This window comes from Pocillopora damicornis, chromosome 6, assembly GCF_964200805.1.
Source record: "Pocillopora damicornis chromosome 6, jaPocDami1.2, whole genome shotgun sequence".
Classification (NCBI taxonomy): domain Eukaryota; kingdom Metazoa; phylum Cnidaria; class Anthozoa; order Scleractinia; family Pocilloporidae; genus Pocillopora; species Pocillopora damicornis.
The window spans coordinates 4,021,007-4,041,280 of record NC_142675.1 but is presented as its reverse complement, the minus strand read 5'-3'; the positions used below and the strand labels follow the sequence as shown (position 1 = coordinate 4,041,280).

Genomic DNA, 20,274 nt, shown 5'->3' with positions numbered 1-20,274 from the left:
TTTTTATGCAAATCAGGTTATCGTGACCAGCGCCTCTACAGTATGATGCAGTGAAGTAAAAAAATAAATAAATAATAAATAAATTTTTAAAAAAATTAAAGTTTTGTGAAAGGGGTATTGAATAATTAGATCCAAGCAGAGTGAAAAGTTAAATACTTCGTCAAGCGACCTAAATCACATAAATGAAGAGGGAGTTGGCCGGTGTTTATTTACAGTTGAGCTCATAAGTACATAACAGCTAAGCCCACTAAACGTGTACTTTACATTGTTTACTAAGCAGATAAAGAAGTCTCTTGTTGTAGGTATCAGGGGAGCAGCGCATCTGAAAACCTTTTCTTGCTCGTAAGTTGAGCTGCTAAGGGTGTGTGTTTTTTGTCGCAAATATGTGTCCCCCAGAGAATGATCGTAGGACAAGAAAACTTGAATTTACAGTCGTGATTGGCAAATGGAAAATTCATCATGTCAGTCATGTGCTCATTTTTATCTTTCTCGATTTTTTAATTAGTACGTTTTCAAGCCGAACTGACATCAACGACTATTTCTTGAAAAGATTTCCTAGGCAGTCATAGGGGAAAAATTTTGATTCGTTTTCCTGTGACAGCCTGACTTGCAAGCGTTTGATAGATGAGACAAGTCTACTCACACACAGACAAATTTGGTGATGTTTACGTAGTTTCATGCTTTTTATGCTAAACGATGGAGATGGCTCTGTTCACGTGAAAAGACGACATTGATGTTGTTTGGGTCTGGTCTTTCATATCAGTGGAGTAAGAAACCGAACTCTGGCTGTGAAACAGTTTCAGGGGCAAATCTCGCTTGGAGTGAGGTAGTGTGAGACATAACAGTCTGAACTCTCGCGTGCGAAACCGCTCTACAACGCTGGTTTTCACAGAGGTGGGTAATCTACTTAAAGACAAGCCTCGCGTGTAGGACATGTAAACGCCCAGACATCTCAAGACTTTTCAATTTAAAGAAAACAATCGACTTGAAGGATGAAATGAGTAATTATTTCCGGTTTGACAAGGATCGCGTGAATGAGTGAAAGCTCGTTTTTGACGGCCAAACGTGTAAATTACTAAGCGTCTAATTTGTTGGCGGCCTCACCGAGAAAAAAAAAAAGAAAAATGTTGTAGTTTTTCAAGGACTCTACGAAAATACGTAAATTCTCCAAATTACTAGGTAACAATCCGAGAGTAAGTGTACATTTGCATATAAGTGCTAGACAAATATTTCTCTTTGCCAGTTCTTACGCTAATACCCTCAACAAGAGTCATAGGGGCTGCGTACTTCACCTGGTGAGGAGAAAGTGTCCGCTTATGTGGCAGTTCGATTTCATTTCTAAAACTTCTTTAAAATAATTATTTCGGTAAAACTGTAATCAAAATTTACTAAATTTCGGAATAAATGAATGGTTCTGCCGAGTCAAACACAACCTTTGGAATTCTGGGCTAGTTTTTTCTCTGCATTATTTTCCCACTTTCCCCACTCCTTAAATCTTCGTACCTGTCCCTCCCAGGGGCGCGAAGTCGAAAAAGAGTTCGCAAAAGCGTAATAAATCTGAAAAAAAAAGGCTATGAGATGAAATTTATTTGATTTCTATTCCTTCTTGTAACATGTTTGTCAATCTTTTTTATTTTTCGGGAGATTTGACGAGCTTTGTGGGAGCCAAGCAGATTTGTTTCTTCATCCGGCAGACTCCCTGTTAATCCGTGATGGCAGACCAGAGTGACCGGCCCCACCCAGAAAGTCACTCCTCTTCCGAACTGACGATCACATCGAAGTCTTCAAATCATAATAAAAGTGTGGCATTGTCGTTGATGTAAAACCTTGGGTTCCTGTAAAAGAAAAATTATTTTAGTTATTGGAAGAGTGTCTCATTACAACTGTGATGGAATCCTATCGGCATGTCGCGAATTCACTAAGCTATATCTGTAAAACATTATCTGAGATCATTTCAAGTCTGCCGATTAGCTTAATGGTTTTGTCTCAGAGATTGCAGTCGCTTCTATGGTCAATTCTAATTCTGTAGGGTCATACATTTGTGTCCTGAAAAAATAATATTATCGCCCTTCAAGGTTATTTTGGCAATCATCACGGATAGTGAGGTCAAATCTGAAGGTTTCTTGTTACACTCAACACGTAGGCGTCATAGAGTCAGACGCTTGAGGGGAAAAAATTAATCAGCTTACATCGTAACTTAGAGCGGCGTTGAGTCATTCAATCGCGGTGGCACCTTGTCTGTGATCTCTTGCCTGTTTTCCTTACGATGTTTTCAGTTCTGTGTTTGGTTGCTTTCACGCAACTCTCGCTTGTTGAAGCCAACAGCGAAGTGGAAGACTTTCTGAAGCATTTTAACCAGCGCGCACCCATAGAAGCAAGTAAAAGGGAGATCGCAGATTGGAAGTATTCAACAGATGTCTCGTCAAAAGAAGCAGCATCCGAAAAGAAAGTAGCGACTTTGGCTTTTCAAACTTTCCTCGAAAAAGCGCGGAAGAATGCGTCGCGATTCAGCAATCTTGAGGGTTTACCAGAGACACTTCAACGACAACTGAAGTTGCTTCGCACATCTGCGACTCTGAAAGATAAACAGCAGCGGGAAGAACTCGCAAACATTGAGATTGAAATGCAGAATATTTATAGTTCATCTCAAGTTTTCGACGCAGAGACAGGGAAAAACTTGTCTTTGTCACCGAATCTAACAGAAATAATAGCTTCGTCACAGAGACACGATCGCTTGAAGTTCGCGTGGCAGGAATGGCGTGACGTTGTTGGCCCAAAAATTCGTCCCCTTTATGAACGATACGTGAACTTGTCAAACCAAGGCGCCCGCGACAACGGTTTTCGCGACTACGGCGAATATTGGCGATCCTTCTACGAGGTTGATAATTTGCCCGAGATCGTAGAAAACCTCTGGAAAGATCTTGAGCCGTTTTACAAAGAATTACATGCGTATGTGAGGGTTCAGCTTATGAAGCAATACCCTCTAGTAAAAGAGAAAGATGCCATCCCAGCTCACTTGTTGGGCAATATGTGGGCACAATCCTGGACGAATATTTATCCGCTAGTCGAACCGATCAAGGACAAATCAAGCCTTGATGTTACTAAGCAGATGAATGATGATAATTTTACAGTAGATCGTATGTTTGAGATCACCGAATCATTTTTCTTGTCGCTCGGAATGGAGAAACTCCCAAATAATTTTGTGCAAAGATCGATGACCAAGAAACCCGAAGGACGCGATGTTGTTTGTCATGCATCTGCCTGGGATTTTTATGTGGAAACCAAAGATGGAGAAAAGGATGTAAGGTAAGGCAAAACTATATTGTGAAACGTTAGGAAGTTAGATTTGTAAAGGTTATGATTGCGTGACAGTCACGCAATAGCGAGTTTTTCCTTTAAGAAAAATATAACCCAAGACCATCTTTAATTTGACGTCGATTACGACCCATTCATAAAAGTTTGTAATATAATTTATTCCACTTCCACCGTCAAACCAAGAAATTTTAATGATCAACTAATCTCTTCTTTTTTTGTACTTTCTCAACTGATAGACCTTCTCTTACGAAAGTAATTAACTTTCTCGAAACTTGCAGTAAAGCCGGAAAAATTTCACAGCTTTTAAAAAGTGTGATTTCCTGTAATACCGAAATTCGAGATAAGTAGGGTTTCCAAACTTCAAACAGCGCGCATTTTTTGCGAATTTCCACGATGGTTGACAAAATATTTGTACGCGCCTTTTTAGTCAGAGAAGGTCAAAGCCCTTAAAACTCATGCAGCCTTCAACCTCTTTCCCGTACAATCCCACCGTAGCGGATGTATTAATCTCGAGATTAGGAAATAACTTCCCGTCATTTAGATAGCTTTGCTTCATTCCGATTAAAATCAAAGCAAGTGTGTTCCAAAGGCTGTTCACTTAGATAAGATAATCACGAATCTGTTGTATCTTGACACAAATCGAGCGACCAGCGGAGTGATGGTAATCTCTGACTGAGAACGGAAATTTCACGCAAGGATGTAATCAAACATCCTCTTTAAGTGAAAATAATAACCACTAGGTAGTTCTGCGATTCCAGATTAATGAAGCAAGATCATTTGTTGCATCAATTCGTTCCAGTATTTCATCAATTTTCTCAAATGGTAAAGCTGATCTGATACTTACATAAATAACTCGAGCTATTTTAAGATCATTCGCGATTTATGATTCAAAAACATTTCCCGTAGTTTGTTTTCGCCTTTTGAAGTAAGCGGTATTCATTGTTGACGCGTTATCCATCTGGGAAAGGCGGCATTCCAAACATATCTGTGGTGTTTGTCACTATCATTTTGTTTTCTTTTTCGAGAGTATTTTTGACGTGCGGGCAGGCTTTTATTATTAGCGAAGCATGACACGCGTTTTCGAAATTCCGCCCGCGGGAAGATTTGAAAACGAGTCGGGGAGAGTTTGCCGGGGATATAGCAGACTAGCGCGCATTCATTATCAATGCTAGGCCTCTTACAGACCTCTCGCCGACTTGCGTTGCCTAATAACCCCTCATAGTTTTCCACGGGCGAAGAAACAGTCGTGTCGAAGCACTAACTAATTTTAAATGTCTACTCGTCTTACCTTCCAACTGGTATCTTACGGCTTACCCCCCCTGTCGATCAGCTCACATGACCCATCGTCCGCACGTAGCACGTGGGCAATTCGATCCTAACCACTTGAAAAGTTCGAAGTTCTCTAAATGGATGTAAACAATAGTAATCATGTTATGTACTTCTTTGGTTTGAAATTGATATGAGAAACGTGAAATTAGTAATAGGGGCCTTCCCAGAATGGTCTTAGACAGGAAACTGGGGGCACGCTAGGAATTAGTCTTACAAATAAATGACTTTTCCTTGGCAGAGAAAAGTGGGTAAGTCCTTAAGCTCTGTAACTCTGCTAGGAAGCAGGGAAATCTGGCAACCTGTCAGAAAATTCTTCTCTCCGTAGACCTTTCATGATCCCTGACCTGAGAGTGAGTAATAGTCATCGCCGTGATTTAGCTTTCTTTTGTTCTGTCTGGTTTAATGATCTTTTCGTTTTGTGTGCAAACCCGCCAGTCTCGTTTATTTGGAACTCGAGTTGAAACTCGTGACCTCGCTTTTCGTGCAAAACTTTGTTAGATAGCAGGGCGTGAAATTGCGCCTAATACAGGCGCCAATGCGACAAAATTTTTCACTTTGGCGACCAAATCCTGGAAATTAGTCGCCAAATTGGCGACTAGAATGTTTCATCATAACCTTACCAAGAGATATAGTGAATTAAAAAGATTTGCAAAGATAAATCCGCGGCGAACTTCCTCGCTAAGTTTGTTTCCAAAACGCAACACATGCATCTCGATCGATAACTAGACGCCATCTTGGATTTAGGTGAGCTTTAACGTTGTATATCGTCCATCCTAGTGTCCACTTTGTAGCACGTTAAAGATCTTTTCCCAAATTTAATTTTGGAGGGTCTATCTAGAACGCCGACAGCTTAAAAAAAGGTTTTGTTTGTCTTTGAAAATGGCGACCAACTTTTTTCCACTTGGCTACCACTTTGAAGAATTTAGGAGCCAAGTGGCTATCGGAAAAAAAAATTAATTTCACGCCCTGGATAGGCGATTAGAATGCCACCGACCGGCGTCAACTTTTTTTCTCTCTTTCTTTTCCTTCTTTTCTTTTTTTTTTTTTTTTTTCCTCTTTTGCGTTTGTCAGGCAAGCAGGGGCAAATGCGAGGTTTGAGACGGAGACCTTAGAGGCTCAGCTGTTAGGTTTTGTGACTTCGCGAAAACGAAGAGTCTTGTGAGTCTGTGCGTTCGTGCGTGCGTGCGTGCGTGCGTGCGTCCGTGCGAGGAGCACCCCGCGTCAAAATCTAATAGCTACGCAAGATATATGTGGAGAAGATCTTCTGCATGCTGCAATCTTTCGCCTCATGTTTCTTAGTTCGTTTTTTTGCCCACCTATTACTCAATTTGCTCATGTCATCTTTTTCAGAATAAAACAATGCACTGAGGTAACGCAAGGCTGGCTTGTCACGACACATCATGAGATGGGTCACATTTACTATTTCTTGTCGTACTGGGATCAACCCTACATCTTCCGTGACAGCGCAAACCCAGGATTTCACGAAGCTGTTGGTGATACCATATCTCTCTCAGTTTCTACTCCACAGCATCTTGTTAAGATTGGATTGTTAAAGGAATATTCTCATGACGAAGGTGAGAAGAAAGAAATACTAGGACCACAGGTGTACCGAGCTCGACGCGCGAGTTAACCTTTTGCCTTTTGCACCTTAACATCAGTATGCATATTCTCCATACCTCTCTTTAAGCATTACATAAGGTGGTAACAAAGAGAATTTGTTAGACAATCAGGAGCTTCTTTACCTGGTGACTTATGACTTTAATGTGTGATTTAGGGGTAGCGTTGTTGTAAGGAGGAATTAGTCGCTGGTCACTGTTAGGAGTTAAAGGGTTGAAATGACTCACATTTCTATTACGCAGCAGTAGACATGAAATGATTTGCATGAGAGAAACTTGTTGCATTCGGAAACCGAAAAAATTTTCGGTATTAACCGGGAAAAGAAAAGACAGAAGTGTAAAAACTTATTGGACTTCAGTCGTGCGTTTCCTTGTCTCGAATGTTTTGTTTGAGTCCATTTGAAACTGTGCAGATGTTACTTTGTCTTTTACTTTTCGTTTTTGTTTTTGTTTTTTTTTTTAAGTATCCAAGCCCAGGAGCCCGGGGTGATGGGCTCTTACCACGCCTTGTTTTTTTATCCCTCAACTCCCAGAACTAATTAACATGTAACTTCTCTTTGTAATCTTGGTATAACACCAAATTCTCTTATCTTATTTACAAGGAAATGTGTAGCAGCTGGAGGGGAGAATTAACAATCTAATCTTTGGAATTTAACTGCAAAAACCACCGAAAACGCTTTGATTTGACCGAGAACCACATCGAAGTCAAGGAAACGACGACTTAAGCAATTTTTTTCCCTTTCATTTAAATCTGGAATATATCTCTTTTATTTGCAACAGTTTTCTCATTCAAATCCAAATGCATGGCAACGTCTTGGGCTACCTGTGCTGTTACCACTATCTGTCACGCAGCATTGCCTTCTTTCCAACTTAGGCCGAAAGAGCACCTTTGCGTGACAGAGGAAGCAATAGGAAAACTTATGGTCGTCATGGTGTTAATGTAGTGTTCATCACCATTGCGGGCTCAGCCGGCATGTAAAGGGAACAGAGACGAAATATTTACCTTGAGCGCGATTTCATTTATTTATTTATTTATTTTAACATGTTTTTGCAGAAGCTGACATAAACAATCTAATGAAGGCGGCACTCAGCAGTATTGTTTTCTTGCCGTTTGGATATTTAATCGACCAATGGCGATGGAAAGTTTTCGCGGGAAAAATCCGACCGAGCGAATATAACACTGAATGGTGGAAACTGAGAACTAGGTACCAGGGCATCAAACCGCCTATTGAGAGAACAGAAAAGGATTTTGACCCTGGAGCTAAGTATCACGTACCAAACGACGTGCCATACATACGGTGTGTAACCGTTTTACATTATCTGACTCGTAATGTAACGTTCAACACCCTTGGATTGTCTCGCGGGCTCAATCCTCTCGCTATGGCATTCAGTAGGTCTGCATGTCGTGTTAATATATGTTTATGTCTCTGAGTAGCACTGCTACTACATAACTCAAACATTCAGGAAAAGCAAAAATTGTTCGGAATACTTGGGATTCGAGTGAGCTTATACTTAATGGCGAAGAAAAATGCTTTATTTTTGAGCGCGAGTTGCTTGGGTTCTTCTCACTTTCAGTACTTACTTTAGCTTGAGAAGTAGGCCTTTCCTTTCCTTTGTATCTAAGGGGCCAGTCATTATTTATTAAGGGAGGGGGGGACGGAGGAGTTTTGTTGTTTCACATTAAAATTTACCTGATCCCCTTTAGATTTTGCAGTATCAAATGATTTCCCCTCACTGGCAGTCTATTTTCTAGACTCTCTTCCCCCCCCCCCCTTTGATTGTCCGTCCATCTTCTCCCCCCTCCCTCCCCTGGCGATAAAAAATAACCGATACCTAAGCAAGAGGCGCGCTAGAGGTTCGATTTCGCTTGTTTTCCTCGCGTGTGTCCCACCTAACGCACGCTTATCCTGAAAAAGAACCCGGAAATGGCTGGTAACCCAGCCGGACTTTTCATTAAATACATAAGGTGGGGGTGTTGTCGCAAAGTTCCACTGAGGTCGAAGGCTTTTTGGCCTATTTTTCCATCAGGTACTTCATCAGCAGCGTGTTGCAGTTTCAATTCCACAAAGCGGCCTGTAAGTTAGCAGGCGTCGAGGGGCCTCTTCACCAGTGCTCCATTTACCAGTCTAAGGAAGCGGGCAAAAAGATCAGGTAAGGACTGGAGCTGAAAGGAACAAAGAAACTTTTATGTTATCTCTAAAAGTTTTCGTTGTTCTTCTCATAGCGAGATGTTACAACTAGGAAAGAGCAGGCCCTGGCCCGAGGCCTTAGAAAGGCTCACTGATAAGAGGACTATGGATGTGAGACCCATGAAAGAGTACTTCTGGCCCTTGTATTTGTGGCTCAGAAAACAAAGATGCACCAGAAAGTATGCCATTGGTTGGCCTGAAAATCCGGGACCTGAGGATGACCCATGCGTGGTTCCAACGACTTTGCCAGACACGGACACTCGACCGGTAACCACAGTAAAACCGCATGCGCATGCGCATGCGTGGTCTTTGAACTCCGCTGGCACATTGATAATGACTATCGCTTCACTTTTCGTCAGTTTGAACGTAATTAATATATAGTATAAATTTTTTCCTATACCCGACGAGACAATTTATAAGATGTGCATATAGTTACACCTGAATGGTCAGATACGATATTTTTCCTCGTTAAATTTTGTCAAGAATAACAACTCGTTTCAATCATACCTTTTTGGTGTGTGTGTTTTGGTTAATCGATTTTAAACATGACTGCAAAGCCCTAAGCCGTTGGATATTCTTTCCTACCGACTGCTGTGCAATATCAATTCTATCACCACGGCAAAACCGACCAATCGGTTTCTCAAAACAACCTCCCATTCTGACTTCCGGTTAGCTTTTCAAGATATATTTACAGTCTCTGACATCAGTCCTGCGAAAAGGTTCGATCGTGCAGCGGTCCTCAGAGGATTTTGTAAGTCCTCTGCAATTATCTAATGTTCTCTGCTCTCAATTTAACTGAAGTGATATTTTCGAAAGCACCATCGTCACTTTTGTCTTGCCACACCTCTGATCATCATCATCGTAAGAAAAGAATAGCGGAGGCGACTTTCAGGGGAACAAGCTATATTGATGCGACAACTTCCTGCACACGCATCCGATGAGAGGCAAATCTTAAATTAGAAATCCCTCCAGGAAGGCGTCAAGAAAATACTCCCCACAGAAGAGTAAAAAAACTAGTAAAGTACAACGGTAATTCCAAAAAACTGGTAGCCAAGAAGGTCTGGCACCCTTACAGACTGTTGACACTCGGAGCCTCTTGTATAAATCGAAGGAAAATGTAAGTTAACTCACTTTAAAATTGTTTTTGTTGGTGTTGCGGTCATGACAGCATGAACTACATTACACTTGGCCATTAGGGAAGTGACACACATGGCTCTAAATTCAGGGATCACTTCTATGATAAGTTTAACTGGTGGGTATGATCCACTGATCACAGGGAAAACTTTTACGGAGCAAATAGGAGACATGGGAGTCGTGAACCGCTTCTAGTGCAGTGTTACGTAAAATTATTTCAGACCTATAAACAACTTACCACCGAAACATCGGAAGTTGTTTGAAAACAGGTGGCGTGCCTGGCAGGTGCTCGGAGAGCGAGCGAATAGACACGCGACAGCTCCCACGCGAAAGCTTGTACGCGAGAGCTCGCTCGCGAGACTTTTCGCCTTTGGGAAAGTTTCGTTTAATCTATGGAGCCGAAGCTACACTTTAAATCTAAATCCCTAACGTAGATGTGCGGCGTTGACTAAAAAAAAGGTTTCAGTTCTTGATATTTTTAATTTTTTGAATTTCCAAACTCTCAATATCTCAAGTTGCTAGCTGTCAAGGATTTCGGGAAACGCGTTAGAGGTATTTCTAACACTCCTTGTTCCCTTAATACTCTCCGTCTACATTTCCTTTCTTAAGTTCTTAATACAACATGCTAGCTAAGGGTCTAACGCAACTCTCCAGGAAAGCGTCGGTTTCCAGCACATGAAGGTGACAGTTAGCAAGCTGTCAACACCCGACCAACGTCACGATCTCCCACTTAGCCACTGAATCATGCCGAGCTACGCGAAACAATTCCCGCACACCAAGCATGTACCCCCGGCTTGTTGATTTATTCCAAAACGACTCTCTACTCAAAACTCCACACCCCTGCGGACAAGATCGGCCAAAACAAAATGAAGACCGACAGCACAAAAATTACAAAGAAACCGTTGCGTAAATCAGAACCATACTCAAAAAGATAACTTAAGCGAAAACAGCCCCCAAAGTCTGCTACATAACAACAGAATAAACACAGAATTCAAGGCACCGCCCCCAAAAGAACTACCCGCCGCCCATATAGGTCAATCGACCACAAACCCAGCGCGGAAGACGAAAAGTACAAGCCGCTTACACCCCACAGAAAGAGGCGTTGAACGTGCCAAACTAAAAATCAAGATTTATCTTTTTGATCGTGAGCTAGACATGAAATTGATATAAAAACGAACCTGGAAAGAATCCAAAGTATATGAAGAAGGAATTTCCAGGAATTCCTTTACGAGATTAACTTTTACCAGATCAAATTACTTGCAGATTATCATAATAGAAATATATCTTACCGCAAGATAATTGAAATACTTCGCAGCAAGTTTTAATCACCGTAGAAACTGAACATCTGCTTTCATGTGGAACTCGCGATAGGATAATATGCCATAATTACTGTGGAGTTAAATGGGCTGTATTTTCTCTTAGAAAGAAACGATAACAATCACTCTAATTACAAAATACGACCGCCATCGAAATAGGAAATTATCAACTGCTTACAATATTTTTTAACTGAATGGCTTATGCAAATATGTTATTTGCACTCATATTCCCAACGCCAAGGTAAGAAAGCCCTTATAAATCTTCTAGATAAGGATATGTTTAAATTTTATCGTAAACAAACAGCCCCGAAGTAAACAGAGTGTCCAGCTAACCAGATAGCAAGAGAAGATCATTTCGATTCAATCCATTTAAAAACGACAGTTATACGAAATTTCGCGCTATGTCAAGGACATTTTCTGCTCCTTGCGTGATCAACTGTCTCGTCTCAGTGAGGAACGTAGACTGGTCCAGAGGGAGAAGCGAAATCGGACTTAAGGAAAATAATTTAACGTTTCGTGAGCGGACTTATCAATGAAATATGGGCTAAAACTCGATGGTCGGTCTGTCGGCTTTCCGAGTTACGGATGACTCGTAATTTCAATTTCTTAGAAACTGAAATCCCCTGCTTCATTTAGTCAATGCAAGATTCGTTAACTTATTTGTTTTGTAACAAATTTTTTAACTGCTGCAGGTACCTTTTTCACTTCAGCTGAGTATTTTGTAAACTGTACACGGTTCGATTTCTCTACTATAAGGAAAAGAAGTCCGAGGTGGCGTTGTATCGGTCTATATTGAAAGATTTTTCCCTCGAATCTTGGTTCAAGCGAGAGACAGATCAACGACCCTTCAGAGATCTATTGCAGAAGCACTGAACTCTCTTTCTAAAGGTATTGCAATTTATAATTTCTGTATTTCGAGAGAGGATTAGAAATTGAGGTCAACTTGCGTTCAAGTCTGAAAGTTCTTTAGTTTGCCTTTATATTCAGTAGATCGAAACCGTGATTCGTATAATTCAGTTTATAGAGTCGCAGTCGCTTTGAGATAGCACTCGCTTACCTCACCTAAACGAGCCGCCGTGAACCGCTAAACAGAGTATATTTTACTGTCGGGGTCTTGATTAGCATGTATAGTCTCCAAACTGTTTTCTACAGTATTTATATGGCACTGGTAAGGAGAATTTTTTTTCTAATCATATTTAAAAACTTCTTGAAGAGGCCGTGTTTATAGAGGAGAGGGAACTTCGAACCTTCGACCGGCGACTGCCAAGTGAGACTTCTTTCATTATGCAGCATGTTTTTTCTTTTCTTTTTGTTTCCTTTTTATTGCCCTGTTTCATCGTCTTACTAGATGAATTATATGAGAATCTGCTAAAAAAAAAATTATACTGGTTAAGCTTAGGAAAAGGAAAGAAATCAAATTTTGGCGAAGATTTTGCTTGAACGTTCCTTGAGTTTTTTTATTCACAACCATTGTTCAGGAAATGAGTGTGCGCTCCTCCTCTGAACCAAGAAATGTGAGGGAGGATCGCAGACCAGGTTCGATAGCACGGCAGAAATCGAGCCTATGAAGTGTCAAGCGCCAGAGCCGTTTCATTAGGGCGGGTGGCTAAGCCACAAGAGGCTTTGGGCGATAAAAAAAATGATATAAACACACTGTTTCGAGGGTTTGGTTTTGTTGTTTTGTTTTGGTAGTTTAGCGACGAAGAGCGTGCGGCAAACGCGCGAGGACAAGTGCAAAGCGGAAGAATAAAAGCTCTATCTCCGACCATACCCCAGCCCCCCTCCGTTCTCCTCGCAACCCACAACCCCCCTTCCCCTTTTTTTAGGGTTTGAGGAGTGTAAACAAGCTACCGGCTCCGATGACGTTTGTTTTCCTTGTGTATGTTACTAATATAATCATTGTTCTTTCCTCAAAAGTGACAGCGGTAAACGTAATTTGACGCGCTCGTACGGCGCGCGACATCTCTAACCAAGGACAGTACACAACGGAAAAACGCCCACTTCTTTGTTGGAACCGAAGCTTGCGGCGAAGCTTGCATTCCGTCCTCACAATGAAACTCCATATATTTCATTTCTTTGCTGTTTTTGTCGCGCTAGCGCCGTTTCCAACCTTCAGTGAAGTTGATCAGGCGGCGGAACTGGCAGCGAAGGACTTCCTCAAAAATTACAACGATATTGTACCCAAAGAGGATTACAAAACGTCTGTCGCATCATGGAACTACGCTACAAACCTGACTGACCACAACAAAGCGATGAAAACGAACATAAGTTTGGTATTCTCCGCTTTTTACAAACAAATGCGTGAGAATGCGACCAATTTCGATACTTCAAAGCTCTCAGCAGACACCGCGCGTCAGATCAAGTTCATTACTTCAACCGCAACTCCGAAGGATGCCGAAACGCTGAGGAAGCTAACAGAGTTAGAGTCGGAAATGGAAGAGATATACAGCACGGGAAAAGTGGATGACAAAGGAAAAAAACTTTCTCTGAACCCCGACCTTTACAAGATTTTGTCTACGGAGCGTAATTACGATCGGCTACTGTTCGCTTGGAAAGGTTGGCGGGATGCAGTTGGCCCGAAGCTCCGAAATAAATACACTGAATTTGTGAGGCTGAAGAACCAAGGTGCTACGGAAAACGGTTGGAAAGACATTGGTGAATATTGGCGGTCTTGGTACGAAGTTGAAGACCTGGAAGGAATGGTGGAGGGATTTTGGAACAAACTGAGGCCCCTCTACCAAGAATTGCACGCCTATGTGCGTTACAAGTTGAGCAAAAAATATCGGCAAATGTCTACAGATGGGCCCATTCCGGCACATCTGCTTGGCAACATGTGGGCGCAGTCATGGGTGAATATCTACGATCTGGTTGAACCCTACAAAGGGAAGCCGAGTTTAGATGTGACAGCGAATATGAAGAAGCAAAATTATAATGCTGATAAGATGTTCAGACTGGCGGAGTCCTTCTTCACGTCGATTGGACTTGAACCGCTCCCCAGCTCTTTCTACAACAACTCCATGATAACCAAACCCGAAGGCCGTGAAGTTATCTGTCACGCGTCAGCGTGGGATTTCGGCATCAATAAAGATGTCAGGTAAGACATTATTTTTCAACGTGGTGAAAAAGCACTCATCTTAGACAGCATGATCTCACCTCGAAGCCTTATAAAAACGAAAAAAAAGAAACGGTTTATTTAGGCCGGTATTTATTCTGTTTACATAATTTTCGTGGCAACATCAAACTGTGAATGCCTTCTTGAGGCAGAGGAATAAAAAATGTGGAACAAAATTTCCTAAAAAGAAGGCCCTCTCTTCTAAATTTTTAGTCACGATCGACAGGCAAAACTGCGACACAGGACTCTTTTCGATTATGAAATGCAATTAGGAAACTTTTTTTTTCAACTTGCCAAAAGATAAACACCATGTCTTGTAATAGACAATTGTGCTATTGGTTTAATTCTACTCGTCCGACAATAACATTAGTGCTACCTCATATTTATACAACCTTTGATCTCTTGTCAATTAACTTAACTGATATTTCCAGTCGTAAGTAAACTGCTTTTTTTGCTTAATTACTGAGTGGTAGGGCCGGACGGGAAATATTTGGCTCAAGCTCAAGGTGTGCGGACAGAGCGCAGCATTTTATCATATGACTACTAAGTGTTTAAAATTTCGACTGTATTCTTTCGCTTGACAATTCAGTTCGTCGCAGCTACCCCAGGCAGACTGCTAGAGGGGTTTGAATTTGTCACCTTTTTTCAAAATGCTAATCTTTTAAGGAAGGCCTTCACCGATGTTACGTAACATGTTTGTGTTGACGCTCGTCATGCAATAAAAGGAAAACCACATCCGCAAGAATTAATACTTGGAGAACGTATCTTTTACGAATAGAATACAATCCGTGAAGTTTAATGAAGTCTAATGCCCGAGAGATCTCCTTTGCATCCTTAGTAGACTTCTTTTGAATGTCACGCAACGGGGCGCTACTAAAAATTAACGTGACATCTCATTAAAGACATCTTTTCAGTCTTAAAATAAACTTTTTTCGCCTGAAAACATGTACAGTCGGTAGGAATTCAGGAAAGTGGGGGCTGTCACAACTTATACGGACTACCTTCCGATAGAATTTTTCCAAAACTTAATTTCGTGGATTTCGCGAAATTACTAAATTAGACCCGAACACTAAGACTTAAAGCGTCGTGAACACAACATGTGTTGCGTTTTCTTTCATTCATAGAGTCAAGCAATGCACTACTGTTACACACAATTACTTGGTAACCACGCACCACGAGCTAGGGCACATCCAGTATTACTTGCAGTACTGGGACCAACCTAACGTCTATCGCACTGGAGCCAACCCTGGTTTCCATGAGGCAGTTGGAGACACCATGTCCTTGTCGGTTGATACGCCACAGCACTTGCAGAAAATTGGTTTGCTGAAGGAGGTCAGCAATGATACTGGTAAGATGGTAATCCTTGTTTGAAAGAAACAGTCGACTCCAATTTCTCGCCGTTAACGAACCACGCATGAATAAAAAACGATTCATCATGAATTTTCGTGATACAATTACAGCAGTTTTAGCATCTGTAGTTCAAGTAGGTACTTTTACGATCTTAGCACCAGCTCGAATCGAAATCGTTTTACTCAGCATTTTCTCCCGAAAATGTCAGTTATTTTAACCTCGGTTACTAGAACATCACGTGAAATCGATTTCAATTCGAGTCTTTCATACTATTACTGTAATTTAAACTTCGGTTACTGGAACCTTCGATAACTATAACTTCGAGTTCTATTAGCTTCAAGTATTTCTGTTTCCGCCAGGTCACTACTTATGCAAATTTTACCTTTGATAACTCGAGCCTTCCTCACTAGTACGTGATAAGTAAGAATTTTATCACAATTGGCAGTGATGTCGCAATCTGATTGGCCAATTTGCCGATGTCAATAAGTGTACAAACAATGCTGCTTGCGTCAACGTGTCACGCAATTGGCCACGCCCACTTGCAGTGCTCTAGGCCTCATACTTACCTGCGGGTGAAAGAACGCTGTCTATATAGCTTGCCGGCTAAATATACAGTTGTGAACAAAAATTAATTCAAGCACAAGCTTTATTTCTTTTAACCTCATTTTGCAGAATCCGACATAAACGCCTTGATGAAGATGGCCCTGCGTAAGGTGGCTTTCCTTCCTTTCGGATTCTTGATCGACCAATGGAGATGGAAAGTTTTCAGCGGTAAGATCACTGAGGAGAATTACAATACCGCGTGGTGGGAACTGAGGACTAAGTACCAGGGAATAGAACCTGCTGTGGAAAGGACAGAAAATGACTTTGATCCCGGATGCAAATATCACATTCCAGCTAATACACCATACATCAGGTGGGTATTGTAGCCAGTGGGAGAGAAGTTTATTCTGATCCCTTTCACAGTCGACTGGCGGGGGAAGGGAGGGGAGACCGGAAGGGGGTTGGGGTTAGGAAGCCAACCTCCACCAGACGAGTTGTTATAACAAATGCAAACATCTTTGCATGCATATTTTCCGAAGCCAGTTGTTTGAAAAACGTTAAATAACATCTAAGTATAAACCACACCTGTAAATTGTGCTTTTCGCGCGCTTGCTTATTGGTTAGTTTGGAAGTGAATAATAATTACTATTCACCTGCGAGTTGCTGAGAAAAAAAACCGCGCTTCAAGAGTTAAATTTCTGAGCATTTTTCGATATATTGAAAAAAATAAACTAATTTTTTTGTATATGTGTGGTGTATGCTAAAACAATTATTCACCTGATTGTCGTTGGAAGGTGAATACGGCGGCGCCGTAAATATCCACCACTTTTCACCTTTACTTCGGTGAATAATAGTTGATTATTTCGCCATGCACGATCCTTTGCCTTAAATTGCCCCATCGAAACGTGAGGGGAGGAACGAAGGGCTAAAGCCTCTCTTCTCAGGGCGGCTTTTCTTATTCGAACCCCCTGGCGTCATTTATTTGTTGTAATTTTCACCGCGGAACTCAAACCTTTAATAACTCGAACTCTCGATAATCCGAAGGAATTCTCGTTTCCCCTCAGGTTGGTAAGTTTTTCAAAAGGGTTGCTCTCCATAGCTCGAAACATGTCATCAGCGGTGCCTTGTTTGTCGTACATTGTTTGTTGCGCGATGGAAATTTTGAATTCATAATCTGCATGGTTTTTCATCGGACAAATAACAGTTTGTGAGAATAGAAAAACGACATCGAGGAATGGATGAACTAAAGGGAAACAGGGATGACTGAGAATAAATTGTTTCCTTTCCAGGCGTTCAATTGGTGAAATGTAGCGTGATAGTAAATGGTGCTGAAGAAGCAGCGGACTGAGGAAAGGAGAGAGGCATGGGTGGGGTCTCATATTGATCTCCCGCGTTAAGTTATCGTGCCTCGTTTTTCTAGCTAAACGTCGGGAAGACGGCTTGTCCAAGAAACCTTGTGTTGGGTAGAATATTTCCCCGATGAATGTGTCACTGACCAAATTTAATTTTTTTTATTTTTATTGCTCAGGTACTTTATGAGCTACGTGCTACAATTCCAGTTCCACAAGGCCGCCTGTGAGGCAGCCGGACATACGGGACCTTTGCATACCTGCTCCATCTACGAGTCTAAAGAAGCGGGAAAGAAGATCGGGTAAATATTGACAAAGATGTGGTACTTTTTGCTGATATGCTTGTTCCTTCAGCTATTGCTGAACCACTGTTGTACTGAGAAGTATGAAAATATTTTTATCTCTTGTGAATGTGATACTTATTTTTCTACTTATGACCAAACTTTGCCTTGTCCGGCGAACGTGAACGACGACGGCTTATTTTTTTAATTTCTATTTCTAATTAAACGCTGTGTTCCATATTCAGTTCCGAGGTAGCTTGGACAGCGAGAAAAAACTAAATGACTCTAGAGTATCACGAGATTCGTAGGTAAAATCTAGGTTCATTTTTTTAACCGACGTTTTCTACGGCGTCACCGTCGTCGTTTCATTCATTTATCAACAAACTATTCACTGGATTATTTTTTACACCTATTAAAGCTCTAAATCGTTTTTAATAATTCAAATTAGCATAGAAGAGGCCAGAAAAAGCAAAACTCGACAATGATTGGATATCGGGAGACTCTGATTCCCATTTTGTTCAAAAGTGTAGTCAGGATCAGTTCAAGGAAATAAACCGCCTTGCTATGTTATTTATCCCCCAAAAATTATTGCTTTGATATGTCATTGTTTTTGTTGTTATTATTATTATTGTTATTATTATTGTTATTATTAATATTATTAATAATTTTAAATCTCAATTTCATAGCCCGTACATGGAGAAATCAATTAACGTTTTGTATTGAATGACGTTTCTCTCCTTTAATCTATAGGGATATGCTGAAGATGGGAAAAAGCAAGCCTTGGCCGGAAGCTCTCAAAAAACTAACCGGAAGTGAAACACTGGATGTTGGCGCTCTATCGGAATACTTTGAGCCTCTCCGCAAGTGGATGGTGGAACAGAGGAAAGAGCTGGGGTACACTGGACCCGGATGGGACGTAGACGCTGGAGTATCAGCTGTTCTTCCCACACTGTTCAACACTGTCATGGGTTCTTTGATTGTGACAGTTGTGCTCTTTTGCTAGAGATCTTCAAAAGGCCTGGACCTAGGGCCATGATCATTGCTTTTCATTATCAGCCTTTTTTCTTTTTTTTCGTTGCAATTGCCTTCGTGGTAAATCAGCAATTGAAATTGTGATTAATTGTTTTTCTTTTTAGGTTATCGATTATCGTCTCACGTTTCTTTGACAGTGCAAAATAAAGATGTACGTTTTCTATTATGTGACTTGTTTATCTTTATATATGTATATAAATTTCTTTTTATTCAACTAAACTTGCCTAAAGTCATATTTCACAAAGTAAATCAAAGAAATACAGGCGTGGGTCTCTGCTAAAAAAAACAACAACAACACAAAAAAACCGGTTCATTCTATTTCGTTATCTGATAAAGGGGGTCAGTTTCTAAAGAAACTGTGGTGCTGCGTCGGTGAGAGAATATAACAGGATAATGAAGTGTTATAAACTAAGTTGACAACGTAAACTGACCACTGTATAGAGTTTCAAAGCTAAACTCTCTACGTTGCGGCTAATTAACGTTATGAATTCAGTTGATAATACTAAGTTACTTCTTTCTCTGATATTTTTGTTGTTTGAATTTCAAAGCTAATAATCTCCGAGTAAAATCGCAAGATCAGTGTGTCGTAATTTTTGACAAACTTGACCTCGAGTGTCAAGAAATTGTCATAAATTTATAATTTACACTCTGGTGCTAGTTGAGGGAATAACGGAAAGGCGGCCAGTGTCCCGGCAGCACGACTCGAATGTGTCGGCCGATGCTTCTCAAAATACACACGGCGGCTTGAATAATGCAAAGTTTGTAAGAGTGAAGACGTTAACTTCCATGAATCAGCCATAACATACATTCGTAATGTAAGTCAAAAATCGAGTTTCTTTCCGCTAGGATTCCTGGATCAAGTGTGCGGGCCATAAATCCGAAAGGAAAATACGAGGCTCCATAACTTACGATACGGACCGAGAAAACAAGTCAACTTTATTTCCTTACGGGTATTCGTCCTTCAGAAGTTAAAAGATTATGAATATAAATATACAGTTTAAAATGACTAAAATGAAATACGCATGATTCCCTGTAACTCTGAGTTTCGTGCTTACGCACTCGTCAGACAGATTTAATGAAAAACATTCTTATATATATAGAAAAAAGATAGCTGCTCGTTACAATGGGTAGTTGTAATATAATAGGTGAGAAAAAGCGAAAATTACAATGGATGTGGATGTATTAGTGAAGGACAGTGAGGCAGTAGGTGTGAATATATTGACAAAAGTCTATTGCAGCGTGGAGGCGTCAGATGTTCTTTAGATAAAACTTGTTTTCGTGACGGCATTCGGATATAAGTTCGGATCTTTTATTTGAATATAAATATACAAACTAACACTAGGTTACCTTATGCAACGTTTTACTTCTACCTACACTAAAAAAAATAAAATAATAAATAACCTGATTTACTAGAATTCCGTGCCACAGCTAATGTAGATAAATACAACACGTTTAACGCCATGACTTGAATGCATATTTAATCTGTTTTCCAGATAGACGAATATTTGGATGTAAAGATGTGTAGATGTGTAAATGTGATTCGACTGAAAATAAATAAATAATACAAATATCTAGTACAAAAATAATAACAATAAGAATAACGACACAGCTACATAAAATAGAAACGAACTTACATTGTGTGGCGTAACCAGGTCCGGTAGCTAGAACTCTTATAAAAAGTAACACGACGCTAGAAAAAAACTAACGC

At 40.7% G+C, this 20,274-nt stretch overlaps 2 protein-coding genes and 1 long non-coding RNA gene across 3 annotated transcripts; all 3 read left to right on the top strand.

The window, feature by feature from the left end:
- Positions 1-493: 493 nt before the first annotated feature.
- On the top strand, positions 494-8,954 carry LOC113671633 (angiotensin-converting enzyme). The gene is made up of 5 exons (XM_027187878.2): positions 494-3,306; positions 5,995-6,218; positions 7,315-7,558; positions 8,289-8,411; positions 8,485-8,954. Exons 1-5 carry the CDS (start codon positions 2,267-2,269, stop codon positions 8,828-8,830), a joined length of 1,977 nt encoding a protein of 658 aa, XP_027043679.2. The 5' UTR covers positions 494-2,266; the 3' UTR covers positions 8,831-8,954.
- Positions 8,955-10,980: 2,026 nt separating this feature from the next.
- On the top strand, positions 10,981-12,952 carry LOC149043508 (uncharacterized). Its single transcript, XR_016187895.1, has 3 exons — positions 10,981-11,140; positions 11,656-11,787; positions 12,817-12,952. It is a non-coding gene; the product is annotated as an uncharacterized LOC149043508 (long non-coding RNA).
- Positions 12,899-18,732, top strand: LOC149043507 (angiotensin-converting enzyme-like). Its single transcript, XM_089210295.1, has 5 exons — positions 12,899-13,993; positions 15,136-15,359; positions 16,034-16,277; positions 17,433-17,555; positions 18,285-18,732. The coding sequence occupies exons 1-5, from the start codon at positions 12,951-12,953 to the stop codon at positions 18,535-18,537; spliced, it is 1,887 nt and encodes a 628-aa protein (XP_089066421.1). The 5' UTR covers positions 12,899-12,950; the 3' UTR covers positions 18,538-18,732.
- Positions 18,733-20,274: the final 1,542 nt, after the last annotated feature.

What these genes read in the sequence shown, in the direction of transcription:
- LOC113671633 (XM_027187878.2), top strand. Translation starts at nt 2,267, where the DNA reads ATGTTTTCAGTTCTGTGTTTGGTTGCTTTCACGCAACTCTCGCTTGTT. An exon ending in GGAATATTCTCATGACGAAG is followed by an intron (nt 6,219 to 7,314) that starts GTGAGAAGAAAG and finishes ATGTTTTTGCAG; the next exon opens with AAGCTGACATAAACAATCTA. An exon ending in AACGACGTGCCATACATACG is followed by an intron (nt 7,559 to 8,288) that starts GTGTGTAACCGT and finishes TTTTTCCATCAG; the next exon opens with GTACTTCATCAGCAGCGTGT.
- LOC149043507 (XM_089210295.1), top strand. Translation starts at nt 12,951, where the DNA reads ATGAAACTCCATATATTTCATTTCTTTGCTGTTTTTGTCGCGCTAGCG. An exon ending in GGCATCAATAAAGATGTCAG is followed by an intron (nt 13,994 to 15,135) that starts GTAAGACATTAT and finishes TTTCATTCATAG; the next exon opens with AGTCAAGCAATGCACTACTG. An exon ending in GGAGGTCAGCAATGATACTG is followed by an intron (nt 15,360 to 16,033) that starts GTAAGATGGTAA and finishes CTCATTTTGCAG; the next exon opens with AATCCGACATAAACGCCTTG.